Consider the following 25,657-nt stretch of genomic DNA (forward strand, 5'->3'; position numbering starts at 1 on the left):
GCCATAGTTACCCACTGAATATTGGTACTCTGTATGTCTGACCTTAAGCCCTTTGCACACAGGACAGTTGCGTTTTATTTCGTTTGCGGCATGAATAAAACGCATTGGATTTGGTGTGCAAGGCTGTGCGGAATCGGCGCTGCGGATCCCAAAAGGAGTCATAAAAGGAGTGATGAGTTTTTTACCGCATGCGACAAGACGCACAAATCGAACCGGGTTCGACCGAGAAAAAAACGCACGGCGGCAGCCACTCGTCGCACGGCTAATTCGGAGCCGGTGTGCATGAGGTCATAGAGAATCATTTGTTTTCTTTTCAAAAAATTATATTGTCCGTTTTATCCGTGCGGTTAAACGCGCCTGTGTGCAAAGGGCTTTACAAGCTCCATATTTTGACCTGGACGAGATATACCTTCATATATGGAGAAAGCATATGGAACCAGTAAAGACATCTAGCTTAGTATGACGGGTTCTGATGTCTCACAGTACACAGATGAGCACTATAAGAGTGGCCATCGCACCGGACGCACCCTGAGTTTAGATGTCAGCAAAAGCTCTACGCTGACACGACTCCTATAGTCTATAATCCCATTCATTAGCCAGCGCCCAGTGCTCACGGAGAGAGCCCATAATAGCCTTCCGTACGAGTCTGGATATCTGGCCTTACAAGTAACCCAGATATCTCATAAGCATGAGAGTTGACATCTCGGTTAAGTTCTCACCGGACACCACTGCGGCGGGGTCCTAATCCTGGACAACCAGTCCCTTTGAGTAGTATTTTACACCTTGTATCTACTATGTATGTACTATATAGTATCTAGAATGTTTATAAGCCATGCACAATAAGGGCAAGGCCTTCAATTCTTGACAGTTCTTGGCTTTGTCAGACTGCAGGCAAATCCTGCAGATATGTTTCTCAAATCTGATCTTTGGGACTGACTCTTTATTTCCAAGTGGTCGGACCTATCTGCGTTGGTTGAAAATTGTAAATCTACAAGCTCACATCTGTAGATGGGATATTTTCAGCAAGTACCATCTTACAAGGAATAAATCAAATATGTTTTGAATTGCATTTTAACCACCTAGGAATGTGGTTGCAAAAATCTGTTTCCGCAAATCTGTTTCCACGTGGTGTTTTTTGCTGTTCCTGCTTGATAAAACCAGTATCATTCCAATCTGGATACCGTAGGCCAAAACTCAGATTTGGGCTGTCAGCCTGAACATAGCCCAAACTCGTATCGCTAAGCACTTTTAGAATTCTGCCTGAAATGCTGAAATGTTATTTCTAATGCCAGGATAACTATTTGACGTTTAACCTTCTACCAGGAGGCTTTGCTAAATCTCTGGGGCTTGTTGATTCCAACGAGACAACCCTTCAGAGCCTAATACGACAGGTGGGTGTAGGTGTATGATATTAGCAGTTAAGTTTGATTCCGTTGTTTTTTAATCTCATAACACACCGGCTACCTGGTTTCCACTCCATCCATACCTTCATTTTCTCGCTGGCAAATCAGGTTTTGATGACCCGTAATAATCTAGTGATGATTTCAGGATTATTGCATGAGCCGAGGGGCTACTCTTAAAAGCCCTGGGCACTATTAGCTCCCATTTATGAGATGGAAATTATTCATAGCTTTCACCTTTCACATACACTTCCATATGAATGCACACACTCATGCATTTGATTGTCTTTAAACCGCAGGGGCACCGCCACTGAGCTGGAGAGCTGCTTTCTGTTGTGTTTTGCAAGTTGCTTAGCGACCATCGTGGAACGAGACAAGTACCCCTAGGAGAGAAGTGTTGGGTTGGGAGAGACGGAGCGCGGGGAAAGGGGTTTGAGGGAGTGCGTACAGAAAGAAAGTGCAAGACGTGTGCTGTCTGTGTGTGCTAATCCAGCTGTGCGATGATTGCCGCTTTTTTGATGGCTTGTCTTTCCTCTGTAATAGCGGCAGTGATTTGGAGTGTGAAGGGAAAGGGCCTCGTTCTGGCGGCTCGGGGAGATTTGGCGGTTGATGGTGGAGGCTGATGGTGTTTGTCAGCCGAGGGTGTCTGTGTTTGAGTGTTCAACAGCTTTAGGTTGAGGCTAGAGGAGCAGCCCTGACAGCATGCGGTGCTCGGAGAGGATCTGAGCCTATATTTTTTATGGGTATAATATTAGGGCTGCAAGTTGCAACTTTTCTTAGCGATTGTTCTGTTGATTCCTTTTTCGATTCTTTAAATCGAAGCACATCCTACCTCCCCCGTTTTTTCACATTTTGTATAAAAATAAACTCATCTCAATGACCATTTAATCAGAAGTAAATGATTTAATCAATAATAAAACCTTTTTCTTTTTTTCTTTTTTTATCCCACAGTTTTTGCAACCCATTTTTCTCACCCGGTGACTACCTAACCTGTAGTCCTGGTTTCCGCTCTCCCCCTGCCGCGCCAGGGGACATCGGGGAGCACCCGGCTGGCTAGGGGGAGGTAGTATAGAAACCAGGACTACTGCATGTTTTTGTGTGAGGGCCTATGCCCAATGAGACACGGGGAGAACATGCAAACTCACCACAGAAAGGCCCTATCGCCAACCCCACCTAGGGTGTGGGCGCTGATGACGCGGGTGGAGGAACACGCCCCCCAGCGCCCATAGCTTCCCCCGGCGGGAATCGAACCCAGGACCTTCGAGCTGTGAGGCGAAGTGCTAACCACTGCACCACCTTGCCCCTAAAAAAACAATCTATTTGAATAAAATAATTGATTTTGGGGGTACAATTTTAACTTCTAAAAATAAAAAAAACATACAGTAGCAAGTGCTGCAACAGTAAAACACAACCTGGCAAGTAATGATTATTTAAGCTCAAGCTCACAACGCATCACAATGAGTTGTGAACGGCTATTTTAAGTGTTTTTGTACAAAACAATTGTACGACTAAAGGGCCATTCACACTGCACTACAACTATAAAAGTATAGTTTTAAAAATCGTTCTAAGTCGAGTGGATGGCAGTAACTATAAAAGAAATACAATGGTGAACAATATAGTTAGTTTTTCATTTTTTTCCAAAGCATGAATGTAGAAATGTACACAAATATAGAACAATAAAATCACAAGATAAATGTACAACAACAATATAGTTAGTTATCTTTATAGTTATTGTGCCTGGTGGGAATGGGGCTTTAGATTAGGGGTCCACGATGTCCTGCACATGCATCTTAGTTAGATTGTTCCTGTTTTTCTGTCCCACACTCCTGCACTCTTACTTCCACTCTCTCACACACAGCCACTGATGCACACTGACAAGCACTACTGTCTGTCGGACACAACACACACAGTGAGGCTATTACCTATGTCCCGAGGTGGTTTCAGTGTATCCTTCCCTCTTGTAGTTAATTAGCCTATCTATGTGAAGTGTTTGTCTCCACGCTTCCACTTACCTTCCACCTTGAGTGGATTCTGCGTGGCCGTGCATAAGTGCCTGCCATTACACACCGTGCGCGCACAAGCCTCACGTCGTTGTCGGATGGAAACCTTGTATGTCCAAAACCGTTCGTTTTGTATTTGTCATCTAAAAAAAATGTACTAAACTAGTGAAAACAGCCGATCTACAAGCACACAAGTTACAACGCCTCGCGTCGCGTGTGTGTATCTGTTGTTTTCTCTAGTTTTGTGAGACGGCCTTGTATGATGAAGCAGGGCTTTACTTAGCGAAAAAACGTACAAATTTGAAACTTGGAGATACAAGGTTTCTGCCCGACAATGACGACACAGAGAACGACTTGCACAATCCTTAGCACTCGTCACCGAGGCTAATGTGCGGAATAGCAAGTAATGGCATTTTGATGTTAAGGAAGGCATTTGAAAACAATTATTCAAATGGCCATCAGCCTTCGCTATCTTCCTAATCCTGCGCGGAGGAAAGCACTCAAGCAAACACTCACTAGTCTGACCCCGTTTAAAATAAAATTGCCACAGAGTAATAGGACGACGCGTTCCTGCAAGCCGTAGCCGTTAAATGTCTCTGTGTTTTCTCACTTTGCAGCTACCTTTTCTCAACCACTTAAGCCCCTATTGAATACTTTGTCGTACAGCGGCGTCACATGGTGAAAATATCTGATCTACAAGCTATGAGCTATAAGGACATGCCCAGTTTAGGGACACACCAGGTTGAAACATAGACTGTATAAAAGATATGGACAAAGCGACGCCATTGATTTCTATGCAGCGCAAATGAAACAATATGGGTCCTTGGCATGGGTGTTGCCATCATAGATTGAAATGCGATCAGAGGAGGCTATTGGCTGCCAACGGTCACGTGCAACCGCAGGGATACATGGGAGAATGTGGTCGAAGCCTCCCGAAATACAGCACACGAAGAAGAACACAGCCGGCTGGTATCAGTTTAGTTGGCCACGCCCCCCCCCCCCCCCCCCCCCCCCCCCCCCCGCAACTTTATCATCAATTTTAACATAAATGGGACCTTATTTTCACAAAACGCATATCATATTGATTGAAAGGCAATTTTTAACTAGCGATAGCACAAGTAGGTCGGGAGTGGCTTATTGTCGGTATCAGCCGGTAACACGCGGGAGTCTGTCCCCGTTACAATGCGCTAGACCCCTGGGAGATGGACTGCTGAGGTGGAGCGCCACAACTACCATCAGCTCCCAGTACTTGCCGCACGACTTGCCAAGCCGTGCTACTCATACGCTGAGTTGGCGGTGCCCGGAATTGAACCTGTGACCTTGCGGTACAAAGGCGAGAGCTCTACCGACTGAGCTACCCGGGCACATAGGAACCATAAAGTATGTATGAAAGTGTTAATTAAGGTTAGAAAATGAAAAGGGGAAAATGAATGGGGTCCAATTGAGAACAATTCTTTTTGCGATCGGCCGGGGGGGAAAACAGCGCAACTAGCGGCCAACCATAGGAAGTTTTAGTTCCGTATTGGGCTCATTTTAAATCGGCGGAACTCTCCCCCTGGGTTGAAAGTGGTGGAAGGCCCCTGGCATTTAAAAAAAGCACCGCAGTGCAAAGGGAACAGATTTCCTGCGAGTAATGTAGGTTGTCGCAGTTGACATTTAATCAAAATGTCAGTGGGTTGCTTCTCCTTCGTCTAAGGGAGGCTTTGAGTCTGTGCGGGGAGCAGTGGTCATCATCCATGAACCCTATAGCGTCCCCATTCTGGACATGTCGTGATAGAAGAATCCAGAAGGTTTTATTTACACTACTCATACAGGTACAATAAGTAAAATGCCATTTTGCGAGGTCTTCAAATTATTATAAGTAATAAAGAAAACTAAGTCATCATAATTAGATAAAAGTTGAACATTCAGCCAGAATAGCAGATCTAACAGATTTGGTGTAGAACCGAAGGGGGGACTGGGTTACCACAGTAAACCCCTGTGGTAACCCAGTCCAGAAGTATATAGAGAGGTTAAACATTTCATTGATTGGGGACGGCTCAGTACTTTGGTCTCATCCTTTTCCCTCTGCACCAAAAATAGCTGATCTACAAGCTCACAACACATTGTAACGCAATGTGTTGTGAGCTTGTAGCTCGGCTATTTTCAGCCAACGTTCCAGCTCCAGAATAGGGATGCTGCTAGGGTTCAATGGGATGCTGCTGGGGTTCAAATGGTTAAGCAGCCAAAGCTGCCCTAACAACATGAGACGTTGTATATTAATCTAATATTATCCATATTATCACCGTGATCTCTTTAATCCTGCAACCTGCGGTGTTGTTTTTGCCGGTCTGTCTGTGTGTGTTCTCCCAACAGCTTCTGGGATCAAGGTTGTGTCCTCCAGGCAGCTGTCAGGGGCTCCAGAAGCCCCTGGCAGCAGCTCGTTCCAGTGCCTGTCACACCCCACTCAGAGCAGCAGGAGATGGGGAGAGAAGGGGAGAGGAGGGGAGGGGGGGACACATCACAAGGTCTGGCTGGCCTTGGCTTGGACGGAAGACCTCCTGGAAAGGGCAAGAAGAGAGAGACGAGAAGGAGCAGGCTCTGAAATGAAAAAAAAGAGAGAGGTACGGCTGATTGATGTGGGATTGAAGATGGGACATAACGCTGTCAAGCCCCCACACATGGGCAGGCGCACACACGCATGCGGTGTTTAGGTGCCGGCTACACGGAGCTGGATATTTCTGAAGTTAGACATTTTTTTGTGCTGTTGGGGCTTGCAGCCACACAAAGCTGGATATTTCGGCTGTGAAACTGGATATTTTTAAAACCGGATAAATAAGTGGAGAGATTGAAAAATATCTGATTCACTGGATCCGTGTAGACGGGGAACCCGGATATCTCTGAAAACGTTACTGTGTGTGTTCTTGTTAGACCTAGATATCTTTGTCGTGTGGACCTGGATATTTTTCTATGTGGATATCTGAAAAACCGGGATATATGAAATATCCAGCTCCGTGTGGACCTAGATATTTTTCTATGTGGATATCTGAAAAAAACAGGATATGAAAAATCGAGCTCTGTGTAGCCATGGCCTTAGTTGAACCCATGGAAGAATCAAATATTCTGGCCAGTTGAGAAAATCGGACTCAGTCTAGACCAGTGGTTCTCAAACATTAAAATGTCAAGGTTTCTCCTTAACTCTGACAGTGTACAAATGGAACCTTAATGTACACTGTCAGAGTTACAGACTTGTACGGTTCCATTTAGACCCCCCTAAAGGAAGCCACAGAGTCCCTGGAATCCACTTTCAGAGAAACACTGGTCTAGAGTCTAGCGCGCACAGTAAAATCCTCACCATTAATATGAAGATTTCTCTTTAAAGAAAATATGTAATGGTCGATTTTAAAATTTAACTCAGATTCCACTGCACCAAAACGAAATGCATGCATTCTGCAATGTTCTGCGACTTCTATCTAATTTGCTATATTTAGAAGGAAAACAAACCCAAGTTAGCTGAATATTATTTTCCAGTTCTACAGTATGTGCCACCCTCGCATTTCAGACAACCTGCAGCTACGGTGCTTTATGAATCCTATCATCGTCACATTGTTAGCCTGAATGAGCTCGGATACAAGCATCAGCTTAACCACATTAACCCTGGTGTCCCTATTCTGGGCATGTAATTATAGGCAGAAAATCGCAAAAATAGCAATCTTCGTTCCCACTCTCACCTATGGTCATGAAGTGTGGGTCATGACCGAAAGTATAAGGTCTCAGGTACAAGCGGCCGAAATGAGTTTTATCTGAAGGGTGGCTGGTATCTCCCTTAGAGATAGGGTGAGAAGTTCAATCACCCGAGAGAGACTTGGAGTAGAACCGCTGCTCCTTCACTTGGAAAGGAGTCAGCTTAGGTGGTTCGGGCATCTAGTACGGATGCCCCCCGAGCGCCTTCCTAGGAAGGTCCTCGATGCACGTCCCACTGGGAGGAGACCCCGTGGCAGACCTAAGACCAGATGGAAGGATTATATCTCCAAACTGGCCTGGGAACGCCTCTGTATACTCCCAGAGGGAGTGGAGGAAGTTGCTCAGGATAAGGAAATCTGGAAGTCTCAGTTGGAACTGTTACCCCTGCGACCCGATTCCGGGTAAGCGGTTGAAGATGGATGGATGGAAGTCGCAAAAATAACCTAGGCCTTTACACGCCATTGTACGCAGGGGACTATTAATATAACTAACAAACTGAAGTAGTTTGAGGTGGTCTCCCTTACTCTTCTATTGAGACATTTATATCCTGTGGTTGGGGGAAATGATGCATTTACAGTATATAGCGCCTTCATCCAAAGCACTTCACAATGTGCGTTATGTTCACACACTCACTCACACATCAACAGCAGAGGGAACCTGCTCAGGATCAGCTAGGGCAGGGGTCTTCAACAGGGGGTCCGGGACCCCTTGGGGGCCCTCAGAGTTACTACAGGGGGTCCTCCAAATATGTGTGTGATAGAAACCTTTTTTTCTCCTTTTTTATATTCACCACTTGAACCCTAACGTCCATATTCGGAGAACTTTAGCCAAAAATAGCAGATCTTCAAACTTTGTAGATCTGCTATTTAGAGCTTGTAGATCTGCTATTTTCGGCAAAGAGGTTTGGTGTAGAGGGGGAAAAGAGCAGACTAAGTACGGAGTGAAAGGTCAAGTTTATTAATTGTTGACGGTTCAAGTAGTTCAATATCTGAAAACACAAATTGACATGAATCCAAAATACACTGATGATTGTGCTGTCAAACGATGAAACTATATGGAATCTACGAAAAGTATGTGGGTGTCCCTGCTTCATCTCTCTCTCAGCTAAGGGGTCCTTGGCCTGAAAATGTTGAAGACCCCTGAGTTAGGGGTTAAGTGTCTTATGCAAGGACACTTGGACACTAACGCAGGAGGAGTCAGGGATCGAACCGGGAACCATCTGGTTCCCAAGTTGCCGCTCAACCTCCGTAGCCATTCCCACCCCATAGGACCACTACTGGTTGACAAGAGTTAATGCAAGAAATTCAAACGGGAATATCTTGCCTTCCCAAACAAGCTCTCTCTTATAGCTCAATAGTAGAACTTTCGGTGCTTACACACATTTGAATCCCGGCCAGGACATGAAAGTTAGGAATAAACAGCTTTAAGTGGTTAAATGCCTAAATATAAATGCATGCGGCCTTGATGTGCATGTATGACAAAGAAGACTTTCTTCTTCGGCTGGGGGAGTGTAATTTTACCCACAATGCCGCACGTCTCTGTGCTCGGTATTACAGAGAGAACCGGTCGGGTTGTGAAGTTCAGATAGCTGCACATCTTCGTAACCAAAAAAGCCTCGACGCAGCGTGTCAAGTGATATTCCGACAGTCACCATCATCATCCAGCAGCACATTTCTCACAGCCGCCGAGAAGGAGAGAAAAAACCCGCTGCCGCCCGCCCCGCGTGCCTGTGAATACATCCCATTTCCATTCCAAAAGGCCGCGGCGGTGATTGACACATCCTTGTTCTCTGGTTTACATTAGAAGTGGAAATAATTGGCACCGAATCGGAGACACGTATTCCAGCGCGTACGCAGAAAAACCCGCCGAGAAAGAGACCCTGGCGGGGCTCGCACTTCACTTAGCAGTCTGATCTCACTCTATTCACTCCAGATGTGGCGCACACACACACACACACACACACACACACACACACACACACACACACACACACACACACACACACACACACACGCATATATACATACTATACATACATGAGTGTATGCATATCCACGTATACCTGTATAAAGCGGAATGTATAAGTGTGTGTGCACACACACACACACACACACACACACATAAATACTTACACATAGTTATGCAACTATGCATATACAGTACACGCACACATATACTGCACATATACACAAATGAAACATACACAGCCGCACACACAGACCATGGATTTCCATCTAAAACAGCCAGGCAGATTATTACAAATCCATGTCCAATCACTGTCTTCAAACATGTCCTAGCGCAACAGACAATGGCCCCGCCGCGCCGCCATCGACATTTCACTCACGGCCGCGGCTCCGACCTCATACATATAGAATACGTCTATTTAGAATAAGTACTCAATCTCGCGCCGCTGCGACCCATTGTCGAGTACTGCACACCTCCACCCCCCCCAAGCCCCGGGGCGATCCTCCATAGCTAGTTATGATGAAAGGCTGAGCTTGTAGAGCAGGGGTGGGCAACTTTAATGATGGCGAGGGCCACTATATTTCCACCTTCACTCCAGAGGGCCACATCGCTTATTGCTACGTCCTACTTTCTAATTCTAGTATCTTATACAAAAGAAGCAAAAATAGCAGATAGATCGGCTTGAGCTTGTAGATCGGCTATTTTTTGCTTCTTTTGAATTGGAATCCTGAATTATTTTTTTGTTATTTTTTTATTGGAATCCTGAAATCTAACATTTTGATTTAATTTCAAACGCATTTAGTTATATACTCATGTTAACTTTATGAACCTAAATACAAATACATTGGGCATAAAAAATACATTCTACACTAGTGAGTCATTAAGCTGCCTACTAATATAACTGACGTAATTAAAGCAGGTCATGTTTGGAATTGTAACAGCTGAAATCAGTAATATTATATCAGTATTCCGGTATTAACCTGTGGGCCGCATTAAGTGAAGGTGGGGGCCGCATGTGGCCCCCGGGCCGCCAGTTGCCCATGTATGTTGTGTAGAGGTACATTAAGCAGGTGTGTGTGTGGGGGGAGGGGGGAACCACTAGCACCTGATAGATTGGATGTGCAAGTAGGAGGTTTTTGGGGGGGGAAGGCGTCTGCATTCGGAATAATCGCTTGTGTAATTGCACTCTGGGGGGGGCGTGAGCGCGGGTGGAGACCCCCGTGGATTACCTAGCGAGCTAACAGCCCGCTCCATCCATCCATCCATCCTTCCTTTCTGTATCCACCGCCCTCCCTCTGCCATGTGGTCTCTTAACCCATTTAGAATTATTGAATGCTTTAACTATTGAAAAATAGCAGATATACAAGCTCACAGCGCGGCACCGAGTGCCGCGCTGCGAGCTTGTAGATCTGCTGTTTTTGAAAAGTCGTGAAAATGTGTGCAAATGTATTTTCTAAGCGAACATTTGTAACTCAAATTTTGCTTCTGGGGGTCCCTGGAAATACATATTTTGAGATGGGGGTTCGTGGCCAAACACATATCATTTTGGCGGTCCTTCACATGAAAAAGTTTGAGAACCACTGACATAGTAGTATCTCAAGAACAGACTAACTGAGCTCCAGTTAAGTGAAAAGGACCTTTTCTTTGACGATGGCTGGCCAGATTGCTGAGAATAGAAACAGGTTTTTCAAAAAAAATAAACCTTAGAAGGATTCAAAAGACACTTATAGAATCGGGTCAAAATTCGAATTTTCACGATTTTTCAAAAATAGCAGATCTACAAGCTCGCAACGCGGCACTCGGTGCCGCGCTGTGAGCTTGTACATCTGCTATTTTTCAATAGTTAAAGCATAAAATAATAACACGCAATAATGTGTACCTGGTCTAAAAGGCCTAAACCCCCCACCCGCCACTCGCTTCCTCTGACTTCCTCTCCATCCCTGTATCCCTCTCCCTGTCCCCTTCATCCTCAACACCCACCAACATCCTTCCCTTTTCATCCTCTCCCAGCCACCTTCCTTCCCGTGCCTCCCTGTGTGTGTCTCCATCTTGTCTCCTCCGGCTGGAGGTTTAGTAGGCAGCCTCTGGCAGCCAGGGGGAGGCCTTGGAGGCTGAGGGGACAACGCAGGCTCTCATGCAGGCTCTGAGGCGGAGATTAGGTGTCGAGGACAAAAAGTGTTTCCTAATGCAACATCAGCAGGTTGATGTTGTACATTCTATACTAGATATGCCCCGCCACACTGCTCTCTCTCTCTCTCTCTCTCTCTCTCTCTCTCTCTCTCTCTCTCTCTCTCTCTCTCTCTCTCCCTCTCTCCCCGTCTCTCCCTCTCTCTCTCTCTCTCTCTCTCTCTCTCTCTCTCTCTCTCTCTCTCTCTCTCTCTCTCTCTCTCTCTCTCTCTCCTCTCTCTCTCTCTCTTCCTCAGTGGTGTAAACTAACTAAGTACATTTACTTAAGTACTGTACTTAAGTTCACTTTTGAGTTATTTGTACTTTACTTGAGTATTTCCAATTTCCAATACTTTTACTTCCACTCCACTACATCTCGGATACAAATATTGTACTTTTACTCTACTACATTTATCTGAAAACTTTAGTTACTACTAGTTACTTTGCAGATATAAATGATATTATTAAGAAACATACATTTACCACCACTTTAGCCCTATTTCATACCTATGCTAGCCGATCTTCAAGCTCACAATGCGCTGCATCGCGACACGTTGTGAGCTTGTAGATCTGCTATTTTCAAACATGTTGTACTTTTACTTTTGGTACTTTAAGTACTTTTTGATGCCAATACTTTCATACTTTAATCAAGTACATTTTGAATTCCGGACGTTTACTTGTAATGGAGTACATCTACATTGCAGTATTGATACTTTTACTTAAGTAAATGTGAGTACTTTTTCCACCACTGCTCTTCCTTACTCCCTCTCTGTCTGTCTGTCTGTCTCTGTCTCTCTCTCTCTCTCTCTCTCTCTCTCTCTCTCAAATCCCATTCTCTCTTTATCTTGCTCTGTTTATTTTGTTTTTCTTTACTCTATCTTCTTTTCTCCTCTCTCTCTCTCTCCCTTTCTCCCTCCCTCCCTGCCTCTCTCTCTCTCTCTCTCTCTCTCTCTCTCTCTCTCTCTCAGGAGGAGGTGAGTATTGGAGCCTGAGGCAGAGGTGATTGTGTGACAGTGTGAACGAAACGTGCAGAGAAGGACAGACAGATTCTCCACACGGACAGACAGACAGACACACAGCCTAGCTCTCTCTCAGAGATGCAGGCTCACGCACATGCGCGTGCACACACACCCACACACGTCACACACACACACACTTATTTTGGGCCACTGTGATCCTATCTGCTCGGTGTGAATTTTTATATTGAGGCAGGGTGTGTGTGTTTATGTGTCTCACATGTCTCAGTAATGCGAGCGCTGTGGGAGCCAGGCTTTGTGTGTGTGTGTGTGTGTGTGTGTGTGTGTGTGTGTGTGTGTGTGTGTGTGTGTGTGTGTGTGTGTGTGTGTGTGTGTGTGTGTGTGTGTGTGTGTGTGTGTGTGTGTGTGTGTGTGAGAGAGAGAGAGAGAATCAGTCAGTGAGTTTGAGGAGATAAACTGCACATATAAATGTGACATGAGCATGTATTATACACTTATATATCGTCGTTGTCGGATGGAAACCTTGTATGTCCAAAACCGTTTGTTTTTTTATTTATCATTTAAAAAAATGAGGTGCGAGGCGTTGTGTGCTTGTAGATCGTCTGTTTTCACTACTTTTGTGCGACGGCCTTGTACGATGAAGCAGGGCTTTACTTTGCGAAAGAACATACAAATTTGAAACTTGGAGATACAAGGTTTCCACCCGACAACGACGATATACCATGTATTCTGTGTGTATGCATGCATATGTATGATGCATGTTGTGGGTATATTCAAGAATCCAAGCCCACCACATTATGTCCCCCGGTACACATGCACATGTCTGCGTGTGTGTGCATGTGCATAATGTGTGTGTAACGTATAGGTGTCTGACTGACAGACTGTATGAGCACAATATGCATACACAATATATGCGACATTATGTTTGTCAACTCAGTTTTTATTTGCATCCGAATCACAATAAAAGTTTTGTCATCGTGGCACTTTTCTGGTGCAATATTTGGCTCTGCTGGAGTCTAGCCGTCTATAAAGTTTTGTGTGTGTGTGTGTGTGTGTGCGTGCGTGCGCGTGTGCGTGTGTCCAGAGCTAATCCCACAAGCCTCTGCACCGATAAGTGACATATTTTGTATGCACATTGCCAGTAAGCAAAATAAGTACCTGTACCCTCACAATTTGTTGTTCATGTTTTATACTTTTTTGAATATTTAATGTGCAAAAAGATCTGTAGATCTGCTACTGTTGCTATTTTTGAAGTTGAATCCTGAAAAGCAAGCGGATTCCAATGACAGAGACAAAATATTTGTTTAGTGTGTGTGTGTGTGTGTGTGTGTGCGTGTGCGCGTGCGTGTAAGTGCTTTGTTACGTCAGGTTAAAAGGCTCATTCCCACCGGCAGCGATAACGATGACGATAGCCATAAAATATCAAAGCGATAATTATGCCTTCACATTTATGTCCGATAAAGTTATCGGACATCAATGTGAAGAGGCGTCAATTAACAACAGCCGCTCGCTCAGTGCGCATCGCGAGCTGTTTGTCAGAGAACCAGTTCCATATCACTGTGATCTTAACCACATCGTTGTTGATCCTAACGATGTAGTTGTCGGCTATCGTTGTCTGTATCGGTGTTGGGTGGATGCTGCCGATCCACTTCAATTGAAAACCCACTTTTTTAAATCGTTATCGTCATCGTTATCGCTGCCGGTGGAAATGAGCCTTAAGGACTGTATGGCGTACTGATGAAAAGTAGCATTCGTCCACTAACTTTAACACACAATATTCAAGGCTTTGTTCTGGGTTTCACTGTCCTCTTCTTCACCGTTCTCCATCTTCATCACCACTGAGCGAGTAGCATTCTCCTGTCTTCTATCCAGATACCGTCAGGGGTTAAAGTTCTCAGTCCTGGGGACTGATTTCAGTCTTGAGGATTCCATGGGGGCTATGGATCAGTGCAGATCCGCAAAAAAAGAAAATAAATAAAGAAATACGAGGATGTGTAGCGATGTTCGCGGCATGAATGACAAAGTCGTCAAAACGCTAGTCAAGTGATCTCCAAACTATAATTTCAAGATATGAGTACTGTATTTGAATTGGCCAGACTAGCATAGAATACAACAGAAGATACTTCTATAAAATGAAGCATGAATGGCACACACACATTCAGTGAAGGCAGTTCAGAACTTAAGGGAAACACCCCAAATATTGGTGTGCAAGCCGTGTTTTTAAAATCACATATTGGGACATGGTCTGAAAATAAATGTCAGTCTTTTGGCCTTAACCCCTGTTCAAGCATGTGTTGCACAATGATGTCGGTCCAGCGCTTACACAGTGGCACAGATTTTGTACATAATGCATACAGAACATAAGCAACTTATTGTGTGTGTGTGTGTGTGTGTGTGTCTGTGTCTGCATGTGTGCGTGGCAGGGCTGGGCAGCTGGAGCAGAGTGTGACCACAGTCACAGGGGAGCGGATGCAGAACGAGACAAGAGTTGAAGGTCAGTCCATTTAATGAGGTCAGCATGAATAAATGAACACGACTACAGCAACAAAGAGATACCCTACCTGTCTCACTCTCTCTCGTAACCACACGGACCGTACGCGATGTGATCCGATGTGAGAGTGCAGACACGAGCCAGCACTCACTTGGGACTCCTGAATCGCTGCACTGCACACCCTCTTGTCTGCTCCATAGAGTTATGATACTGTATATCTAGAGGGCGGACTGCCCTGCCTCCAGCTATTCATTTCAGTGAAAGTTTCTCACTGGCGTTTGAAGCACCCGGAAGAACGCTCTACTTCCGCATTGTTCGTGATTTGATTACCACATTTTGGTGCCCAAATGCAGAAGACTTGAGCACAGAGCATGCGCACAAGGGATCCAAAACGGTAGACGTACGATCAGTGGAGTTTTAAATGCGGAGGTATTGCAATTTTTTGGCCCTGCACTATTGTGTTGTTTTGGTTGAATCGAGTACTATTGCTGTTGATATGGCGGTGAGATACTTGTGTTGCACTGACTAGCATTGACTATTTGTACAATTTTGTTTGGCACTGCTTTGTTAAGTTGTGCTTTGTGTATTGCTTTATTGTGTGTGACGTGTCACTTGTGAGCGTTGAATGTTTCTTGGTCACTTTATGTATATATTCTTATTTTTAACGCTTTCTAGTAGCTTTATGTTTATATTCTTCTTTTAATTGTGCCTTGCTTTTTTTGCTTTTTTTTTTTACTGTACACTACAGTACTCTTTTTCTTTTTCTTACCTCTTTGTAACTTGTAACCTTTAACTGCTGTGCTGCCTCTTGGCAACTGAATTTCCCCCGTGGGATAATAAAGCTATCTATCTAATCCCAGATTTTGACCACCAGGCGCCGGCAGCTTCGTTGATATACCATGGCTTGGTCTAATCAGGGTCTTGCGAGCTCGGCAGTGTTGTTAGCTCCGCTCTCGTGCCGCATTGCATCTGCATCTGGTTCGCCTGGCTGTGCCTACAAGGGATGGTTCCTACACACACTCTGTCGGTTTGCTTGCCATCAGTTCCCGGGTACCTGGCGCGGTGCCCAGCCAGCCTCATCCTTCTCTCTCTCTGACCTTTGTGACCCGTGGTAGGTTCTGGAGAGGTCTACGTCTCTGATGTGGTCCGCCCATCTGACACCTAGTGCCATATATACTTAGTTTACCGATGTCCCCCAGGGGTCTAATACTTGGTCCCCTCCAGTAGCTGATATACAAGCTCACAACATGCCCCACTGCGATGCTTTGCTCCACATCGCGGCATGTTGCGAGCTTGTAGATCTCCTATTTTAACCAAATGTTCACCCCCAGAATAGGGACGCTATAGGGTTCATTTGGTAAACCACTTAAGCCCTAGATACTTTGTTGTACAACAAATAGCTAAAATTGCGAGATTGTAGATTTAGAACAGCCATTTTCGCTGTTTTGAGGTTTTCACCTATAAATTATCACCTATACGAGAATGACATTGCCAAAATAGGGTTTACAGACGTTTTAAACTTGGAAGACAAGTGTCGGAAGACGTGGAAGCATTTGTGTATAGGTATGCTCTAACGAAGTGTCGTTAGCCGTCTTTGTAAGGAGCAGTCAGGTATCCAGCTAAATGCTGCTGTCAAGCATATCGTCACTGTCGGGCAGAAACCTCGTATCTCCAGTTTAAAATTTGTATGTTCTTTCGCAAAGTAAAGCCCTGCTTCATCAGACAAGGCCGTCGCACAAAAGTAGTGAAAACACACTTTTCACTAGTTTAAATCATTTTTAAAATGATAAATACAAAACGAACGGTTTTGGACATACACAAGGTTTCCACCGGACAACGACGATATTGACGTCAAGGAAAAGATGGCCACTTCCTTTGATATGAACACACAAACCAAACACACACACACACACAAACGTGTTTGCATGGTCTCTGTATCGCTCCCAGCCAGAGAGAGGGAGGGAGAGAGAGAGCCACTTGCTTGCTCCTGAGACTTCACAGACGTCACACAATTTTCTCCACACAATCTCAGTGTCTCTTTTCCACCACTCAATGTCTGTCTGAACTCTTGCTTTTCCTCGCTTTCTCTCTCTCTCCCTCACTCACTCATACACGCACAGTGTCACACGCGCACACACACACACACACACACACACACACACACACACACACACACACACACACACACACACACACACACACACACACACACACACACACACACACACACACACACACACACACACAGTCACACACAGAGGCTGAGAGACAGATTTCACGGACAGGGCAGAAGGCTTCTCTCATGCTGTCTCCTCTCCTCTCTGTACTGCACAGCAAAATCCAGAGAGTTTCTTTTAACTTAGAAAAATGTCAAAATGGACCCTCACACGGTCAGCGTTAAGAGCAGGGACGTGCAGAGAATGTTAGAGAGGCAGGGGCTGAAATCTCTAAAAGGGCCTTTGGTGGAAATATCGAAAATAGCTGACCTCCAAGCTGGAGGTCGGCTATTTTCGGTACGTGATACCACACTGAACTAAGCATAACCAAGTCGATACTGTGGTGTGACGGCATGGATTTCTACACAGAGATGGCAATTCTTTCAACATAAGATGCTGCTTTCATGAGAGTTAGTTAATTAAAAGAGGTAATTCTCTTAAATGCTGCCTTCAGGTATGGCATGGAAAGAGGGCATTTGCATTTCTTTCACCATAGTAAAAACTGCATTCATGGTCTGGAGAGGGCACTTTTTACAGACAGATATAAGGGCAGGGGCTCCAGCCCCCTTTGATGTCTATGTGTGCACGTGCCTGGTTAGAAGAACACTTTCGCATTTTGCCTGTGTGTGCTGTCATCTCCACGGCGGTCGTCTGCTATGTTTAGTTCGGCTTTGTCAAGTGGCCCGCTGAGGTCACACACTCCCATGCCCCTTTTCGACTGCAGCTTTAGCACCACACCACACCACACCACACCACACTACACCACATAAAAATATACATTTTCCATTACACAAAAGAGTCCCTATCGGTAAGAAACAAATTGACCCTTTTAACTGTGATTATAACACAATATAAATTTGTATTAGAACTATCCTAAATTATAATACACTATAATGGATTATAACTGTGATTATAATACACTATAAAGTATTAATGTATTACTATGATAATTATAATGCACTATAATAGATTATAATAGTGGTTATAACACAAGAATCTATTATCATGTATTACAACTATATCCTGGTGGTCTAAATTAAAAGTCAGTGAGTGATCAGTCATTATGAAGTATTTGGCCTTGCCAGACCTAATCTGGAGTAGATACTGTTTAGTACCACGTTTAGTACCACTTTCACACCACTCTACCCAGGTTCTTGTAGTGGAACACCTGGCACAAGTGGGCGGTGTGGTGTGGAGTGGTGTGGTGTGGTGTGGTGTTGGGCCTGTGATGTGGAAAAGGGTCTCTAGAGACCACTTCATCTCCCATTTTGCTCTAACTTTTGTTTTCCCCCCGACTTCTTTCTCTTGTTTTTTCTGGTGTTTACTTGCTGTCCCCCCCCCCCCCCCCCCTCCTTTCTGTTTCCGTCTCCCCCCCCCCCCCCCCCCCTCCGTGAAAAAAACTCTCCTCTGCGGTCACTTCTCGTTTGGCTCTTGCAACGTTCAATTTACATTCTTGCAGGGAACACAGTTCGTTGCTGTTTTGCAAAAAAGCCTCCGCTTGCTTGACCGTCGTACTCGGCATGTGCCTCTGTCTCTCTCTCCTCTTCTCGTACTTAACCCTTTCCTATCACCTTAATCAATGCCCCCCCCCCCCACCTCCCTTCTCTCTCCCTTGCTATTCTGTAGTGTTGAGTTTGTTTTTATTTGGACGTTTTTTTTTTTTTTCATTAAAGGCCCAGTCAGTGATGGATGGGCACAACCACAAATAATAAATATCAGTGGGGACATGTTTTTATTCTCTGGTTCAGCGATTCTCAAACCTTTTCATTTCAAGGACACTGTTTGATATGCATTTTGTCACGGACCCCGAATTTGATTATATCATTTTTCAATCTGGGACCCCAGTCCACATTGTAAAACGTCAGTTTTAACTAGAAATACTGTTCCTACAAAACAGTGTGGGCTCGCTCGTGGCTATATTCTGCAGCGTGCTAACTGTCATGTGAAGCTCAACCAATACTCCAGCTACCACCACTCCCAGATGTTTTTCCTCAACTCAATTGCACCTCATTGGCTAAGGGCTCTGCTTTTGTACTGTCTGCGACAGAACTCGGTAAATAAATAATGAAGATAACATAGTGTTCTCGCCTTTCAGGCGAGCCCACAATTAAACTCAGAGTGTACTTTATGGAACAAATTGGGTCCATTTGGTTCCATTTGTACACTCTCAGAGCTACAGACCCATAAGGTCATTTTGGTTCCATTTGTACACTCTCAGAGCTACAGACCCATATGGGTCTATTTGGTTCCATTTGTACACTCTTGGGGTTACAGACCCATAAGGCACCATTTGGTTCCTATCATTTAGGTGGGGACATCCTGGAACCCCTTCAAGGACCCTTTGGGGTCCTTGAGAACCAAGGCTTTGAGAACCAAGGCTCAAGTTCATTGCCTCAGTTCTTGATAGAAGGGTCTAACTAACACTATGGATAACATATCAGCTATTTCTAAACTGCTGTATTTTGACGCTTTAAGTGGTTTGTTTGTTAGTAATTGTTGTAAACATTGCAGTAAAACTTTCTAAATCTATATGAATCTTAACCTAATGTTTATGTTCAAAACAATCCTGGGTTGGGCTTATGAAGTCTCACTTTTCTGTTGAACTTGGCAGTCGCCTTGGAGTCTTTCCTGAGCCACCATGTGCTCCCAGTCTCCCACGTATGTCCAAGTGATAAATACAATCTACAATTCTACGGCTTCCCTCGTTGCTGTTTACTAACAGTCATAGGAATTTACCGGCTAGTCGATTGTCCATCCATCCATCTTCAACCGCTTATAAATCCGGAATCGCGTCTATTGAGATGTGTGAATCATTAAGCAAGAAATAATTAATTAAGCATAGAAAGAAGCATTAAACAGAATGACTATAAAGTCTTGGTCGATAAAACTGAGCGATTAATCGATTGTTTGACTGTGAGGAGGAGACAGCCCTAAATAACTTGTGTTTTATAGTAAAATAGTGTACTGGTTCCACTTTCTTTTGCACAGTAGCTTGAGAAGCCCCAATGCTTGTTGTTCTTCCCTGAGCGAAGCTTTTAAAAAGACTGGAGGAGATTATCTTAGTTTGTTTAACTCCAAGGCACACACACTGTCATGTATGCTAAAACCACCTGTGACAAGCAGTGTGTATAACATGTACCCGCTGCACCACATGGGGGCAGTGCAGCCACAGTTTTCACCTTAAGCCAGCTCCTCTGTGTGTGTGTGTATGTGTGTAAGTAAGGCAGAGAGAGAGAGAGAGAGAGAGAGAGAGAGAGAAGGGTAGAGAGAGCCTGTGCATCAGTGTCAGTGTTCTTGGCGGCTGGGGCCCCAGTGTAAACACGTTGTGTGTGTGGCCCTCAGCGGGCATGTCACCTAGGCTGTCCTGCACCTCATCAGGCTGAACACACCACTTTGAAGTGTTAGTGTTGCTGTTGGGCGCTGGGACTCGGGCCATACAACCTCCCCCAGCTAAATGTCAGGCGACCAGAGGGGAGGACCCAGCCCGGGGTGAGGGGAAAGGGAGAGCCTGGCCGGCGTGAGAGCAAAGTGGATTCCCTTATTGTTTAGACTGGACAGACAGAACTCCCGCTTCTGAGGCCGAGTGATAATGAAATCAACATGATGTGGCCACTAAGCCCCCGTAAGGTCCCTTTCAATATGGTACTGTTTAAAACCCAGAGTCAGTCAGTCTTTAGATGAGGGTTTTCCTGAAGTTTATCTGGGTCCAGTCAGTGGGGGGAGAGAGAGAGCAAGTGGCAGCTGACTGACTGTGTTCTAGCCTATTATAGTGTGATGCTCAGTGGAGGCATTGAGGGCGCTCTTGCACTTCCAAGAAAAAGGGGGCCTTTCAATTCATACTGCCGGCCATGGGGGGGGGGGGGGGGGGGGGCTTTTTGCGCTGGGAAGAAAGAAAGGCAGAATAGAGCGATAGGGAGTCCGGGGGTCCGAGTTTTTCCTGCGTGTCTGTCTCAGGGAGGAGGGGGGGGGCTTGAAATTCTGTAAGCTGCCACACGGAGAGTGAGGAGGAGGGGGAGGGAAGGGGGTGAAAAAAAGGGACTCGATACCGCCCCCCCGGAAAAAAAAAGAAGAAAAAAACAAGCCCTGAAAGAATTCGCTCCGTTAGTGCGCCTGCCAGTCGGAAGATGGGGATTTTTTTCATTCGAGCGCTCACGTCCCCTTCTCTCCTCCCTCCTCCCCCTTCTCCCCTCCAACAAGCAGTCGGTCTGTCAATGTGCTGCGAGCATTAAGAGACAAGTCAAAGCAGTGGGGTTTTGAGCCACAGAGCGAGAGAGAGAGAACGAGAGAGAGAGAGAGACGGTGGGAAGATAAAAAACCAACCAAAGCTTCCACTGCCCCGAGAAGAGACACGCAACCTTTGCGCCAAATGATGCGCCCAAATCAGATATTATAGGGCTCATGTTTAGAACTCTTTATTTTATCAGCGCAAGTTTTGTGTTGCTTTTTTCCGTGAGTGACATGTTGGACTGGAGCAGCAGGAGGGTCGAGGAGGTGTTTTTGGTAGCTCTCTAGTTTTCTTTTACCCGTTTTTCCCCTCTTCTTCCCTCGAGTCGATTCTTGGATTTATCGTCAACTTTCGATCGTGTGATTGATTGATCTTACGATTTTTTTGTGGTGTGTGTCAAAGAATCACCTGCTCGAGGATGGTGGATTGTATAGCCTATATATTTTTCTAAAGAGGAGAATACGGATTGTAAACCCGGAGCAGCCCCATAATCCAGCGAGCATCATGCCTTTATGAGAGGATGGAGCTGTGGACAGGAGTCGCATCTCTAACATTTTAAACGCTTCATCGTTGCCGTTTCGGGAGTATTTTGTATCTCGACCGTTTCCTAACTCTCCATTGACAGCCCTGGTATAATCTTTGGAGATAATTTCTGAGGGCAAGAAAGGGGGGAATGGGAGACGAACCCCACGAAGTCTGCGTACAAGAGAACAAGGGAACATTGTTTGGAAAAGGACAATTAGCGCACATCACCTAAAAACGCACCAGAATATGCTGTTGGGTGGCTTTTAAATCCAGAAATCGATCGATCCGCGCGTGGAGTCCCTTTGTGCACGGGGAGTTTAGCCTCTCGTATACGAAGAACGGAGGAGCAGTGAGTTGCCTTGGAGGAGAGGAGAAAAAAAAGCGAGGGACTAAACGAGAAAATAATCGGAAAGTCATGGGATTGGTGTTCTAGTGGTTTGGAAGCACCGAAAAAAAAACAATCGTCGGTTTTTTTTGTCTCCGCCGAGACGCACGGATCGAACAACTTTTGTTGGCCACAGTTGAAGCGTGCGTTTTTTTGTTTGATTTAGTGCTTTTAATTTGGGGTCTGATCATCATCCATGCGGTTATCGGAGGCACGCCATCATCATCACGTCCTCACGCTTCTCTGACTGCCTTATACACCTATAGCCTGCTACGGCTATAGTCTGTGTCCTTTGTGTTGTGTGTGTGTGGAGGAAAGTACCCGGGCAACCGCGCAACGAAAAAAGATCCCATTTTTTTTTTTTAAATGGGGGGACATATTATTGAAATGGCGTGTCGAAGCGGTGGGAATGGATTGGGAATTCTGCTGATATTCTTAGTGGATTTACTGGGGGCCACGGCCAGCAATATGGAGCCCATCTTCTGGAATTCAATGAACGAAAGGTAAGAGAGATCCCCGTGGCAGAGCATCGTATATTTTCATGTGCAGATTCCAAGCCTGACTTGTTGTAAACAGCGGCGTCAGTTCGGCAAAAGCTAAGGTATGGCAACATGACTGTTGCCATACCTTAGCAAAAGGCACGACGAAAAGTACATTTTATTATTTCCCCCCTGTAGCCAAAGCCAAAGGTATGGCAGGTGCCATAGCTTTGCCATACCCTAATTGACGCCTCTGGTTGTAAATCCGTACGGCGGTGGTGTTGTTGCCTGCTCCGAAACGAGGCCGCCAGCCGCTTTTCGACAAGCGACACCGCCGCACGGCGGTGTATAAACGAAGCTTTACGCAGCATAATAGGCCACGCATAATATTTTTTTTTTATGTCACATTTTTACGCTCCGAAGTTTTAGGTCATTCTCAAGTCAGTCGTTCGGAGCAGATGTCACCTTGTCCTTGTCAACCAATAGCATATAGACTAGGCCTTTATATTACACAACGTGCCTATATAATGAATGTCATTTTTATGGCCATGAATATCCAGACTGTCAAGTTCAATGTGGCGTGTGTGATATTTGTACCGGTTTCTGCTTGGAAGATGTTATTATAATAACCCCTAATTGTTGGCTTGGTTTCTAAACGATATGCCTGAGTCTGTTTGTTTTAACTGAACAAAATAGGACTACAGCAAGAAAGATGACTAAAATATATAGGCTATAGCTAGCAGTGGTTCTCAAACCTTTTCATGTCAAGGACCCCGAATTGACACACATTAGTCCGCGGACCCCCATTTGAAAAGATAAGCCAGGGACCCCCATATCAAGAGAATATAGTTTTACGGCTCTAACAGTGTTTTTCAACCATTTTAATTTCAAGGACCCCCATTTTGACATGCATTTGGCTATGGACCCCCCATTTCTATCTCTAAAGACCCCAATTTATATTGTAAAATCAATGTTAATTTAACTCTGAGAATGTACAAATGGAACCACCATGGGTCCATTTGGTTCCAAATAGGCCTACACACTCTTGAGTTACAGACCCATAAGGGTCCATGTGGGTTCCTAACTATCATTTAGCTGGGGACCCCCTGGAACTCCCTCAAGGACCCACGGGGGTCCCCGGACCCCACTTAGAGAACCATTGGACTACTAAAACACAAGCTCTATATATTTAGATATAAAGAAAAAAGACATTGCGACACCTGTGGGTGACTGGGAATTGGGCCTAATTTACAGGCAGCATAGCCTGTTTGAAGTTGTGAATCTGTCAGGCTTTGGAACAGCGTGGACATCTGTGGCTATGGTTTATTCTCGTCGCGGCAACAGTCTTTTATGGGCTCGTTGCCAATGGCCGAGGCCCAGCCTGAGTCCACGCAGGGATAATAAAAGTGTAATTCCTGTTGTTAGATGACCTTGATTAAAGTAGGCCTATAGGCCAGCACAGCCCACTGCAGGGCCCCCATGAATAGCCCGTCTGACCACCGTCATTTGCATTTTTCCTTCCCCCCCGGAGAAGGTGTCAGGGCATTAGCCGAGGAAATGTCATTTTAAACACCTCTCAGCCCGTCGTCCTTAACGACCGAGACCACTTTTCTCACACCTCGGCCAATTTCCGCGGCGTCTGCAGGTGCGTCACAATGGGGGGGAAAGTGGGACTGAGTTACTAGGGCCCAAGGTGGAGGGACCTTCATTATATTGAAAAATAGCAGATATACAAGCTCACAGCGAGGCACAGAGTAGATCTGCTTATTTTTGAAAAGTCGTGAAAATGTGTGCAAATCTTTGAATATATGTGTTTTTTAAGCGAACATTTGTAAGTCAAATTCTGCTTCTGGGGGGGGGGTCCCTGGAACTATATTATTTTGGGGGTCCTTGACGTGAAAAAGTTTGAGAACCACTGACATATAAACATAGGTTTTTCAAAAAACCTTAGAAGGATTTGAGATATTCAGACAGACACCGGACAAATTTTCACGATTTTTCAAAAATAGCAGATCTACAAGCTCGCAGCGCGAGCTTTTAATGGTTAAAGCACAAAATGTGAGTGAATCCTTGTACCCAGGGCCCAGAATTTGGTGCGCCACCCCTGGGCGTCTGAATTGTCACCCGGTGGCGATGGCGTGTGTGGCTGGTGCACCAGGCAGGCATGCAGGCTTAGGGAAGGGGAACGGTATGTAGGTTATGCGGAGGCCATTAGTGGAGCCAGGGGCTCTTTTTTTTATTTCCAGAGACGAATGGGTTTTTAATGCGACCAGTGTGCGACTGGCCGCCTATGGACAGAGCCGGTCCTCTGTGGCGACCTTTGTCACCGCGGAGAGATGCGACAGTGAGATGTCGTTCCGCGTGGGCCTGTTCTGTGTCGACCCTGCCATGTAGCTCTTAATGAGGCCTTTAGTCACAGGTAGGAGCTCTCTCTCTCCACTGCCGAGAGGGAGTCACTGAACACAGGAGGACTATTCTGCAGCCTGGGGCCAACTGTGAGCCTGAATCTTTTTATTTATTTAATACAAATGGCAGATCTTCAAGCTTGCCTGTTTTCTCTACTTTTGCGCTAACAACAAAGTATAAAATAAGGCTTATCCCACTTAAAGGAGTAGTTCACCCCCAAAATGACTTTTTTTCTATTGATTACTCATGCCATAGAGACTTGAGTTCAATAAAATGTTTAGTCTTTTGTCGCCAAGACAATAATGTGATCACAATAAATGTACCATTTGGGGATCCGGAATCAATGGGGGTAAATTTACTATAATCCATTTTTAGTTTTCCTGTAGGAATGCGACAAAACACAAAAGACTAAAAATATTATTTAACTCAAGTCAAGTATGGCATTAGTAATCAATAGAGGAGAAAAAAAAGTCATTTTGGGGGTGAACTACACCTTTAAACCTACTTCAATCTAGGAATGTTTGTCCATTTTCTGATAATATGACCCAGAATAGGGACGCCCAGGGTTCATGTGTGGTTAATCCCCCGTTGTAAACGTTTTATTTATTTATTTTGTTTTGTCTTTTTGTTAAGCACTCATCAACAGAAGTGCTATCTTTGACACCACCCGACATGGCCTCCATGATCCCTACCCCGTAA

General features: G+C 45.1%; 1 protein-coding gene across 1 annotated transcript in view; it reads left to right on the plus strand.

Moving 5' to 3' along the window:
- Positions 1 to 22,460: 22,460 nt before the first annotated feature.
- Positions 22,461 to 25,657, plus strand: part of efnb3b (ephrin-B3b) — a gene marked incomplete at both ends in the record, with an annotated part of 158,158 nt that continues 154,961 nt past the window's right edge. Inside the window, one exon of the mRNA XM_080742163.1 lies at positions 22,461 to 22,576. Coding sequence (XP_080598289.1) covers positions 22,461 to 22,576 — 116 coding nt within the window. The remainder of the gene's footprint in view (positions 22,577 to 25,657) is intronic.

Source organism: Nannobrachium achirus (assembly GCF_963921795.1).
Source record: "Nannobrachium achirus genome assembly, chromosome: 14".
NCBI classification, from domain to species: Eukaryota; Metazoa; Chordata; class Actinopteri; order Myctophiformes; family Myctophidae; genus Nannobrachium; species Nannobrachium achirus.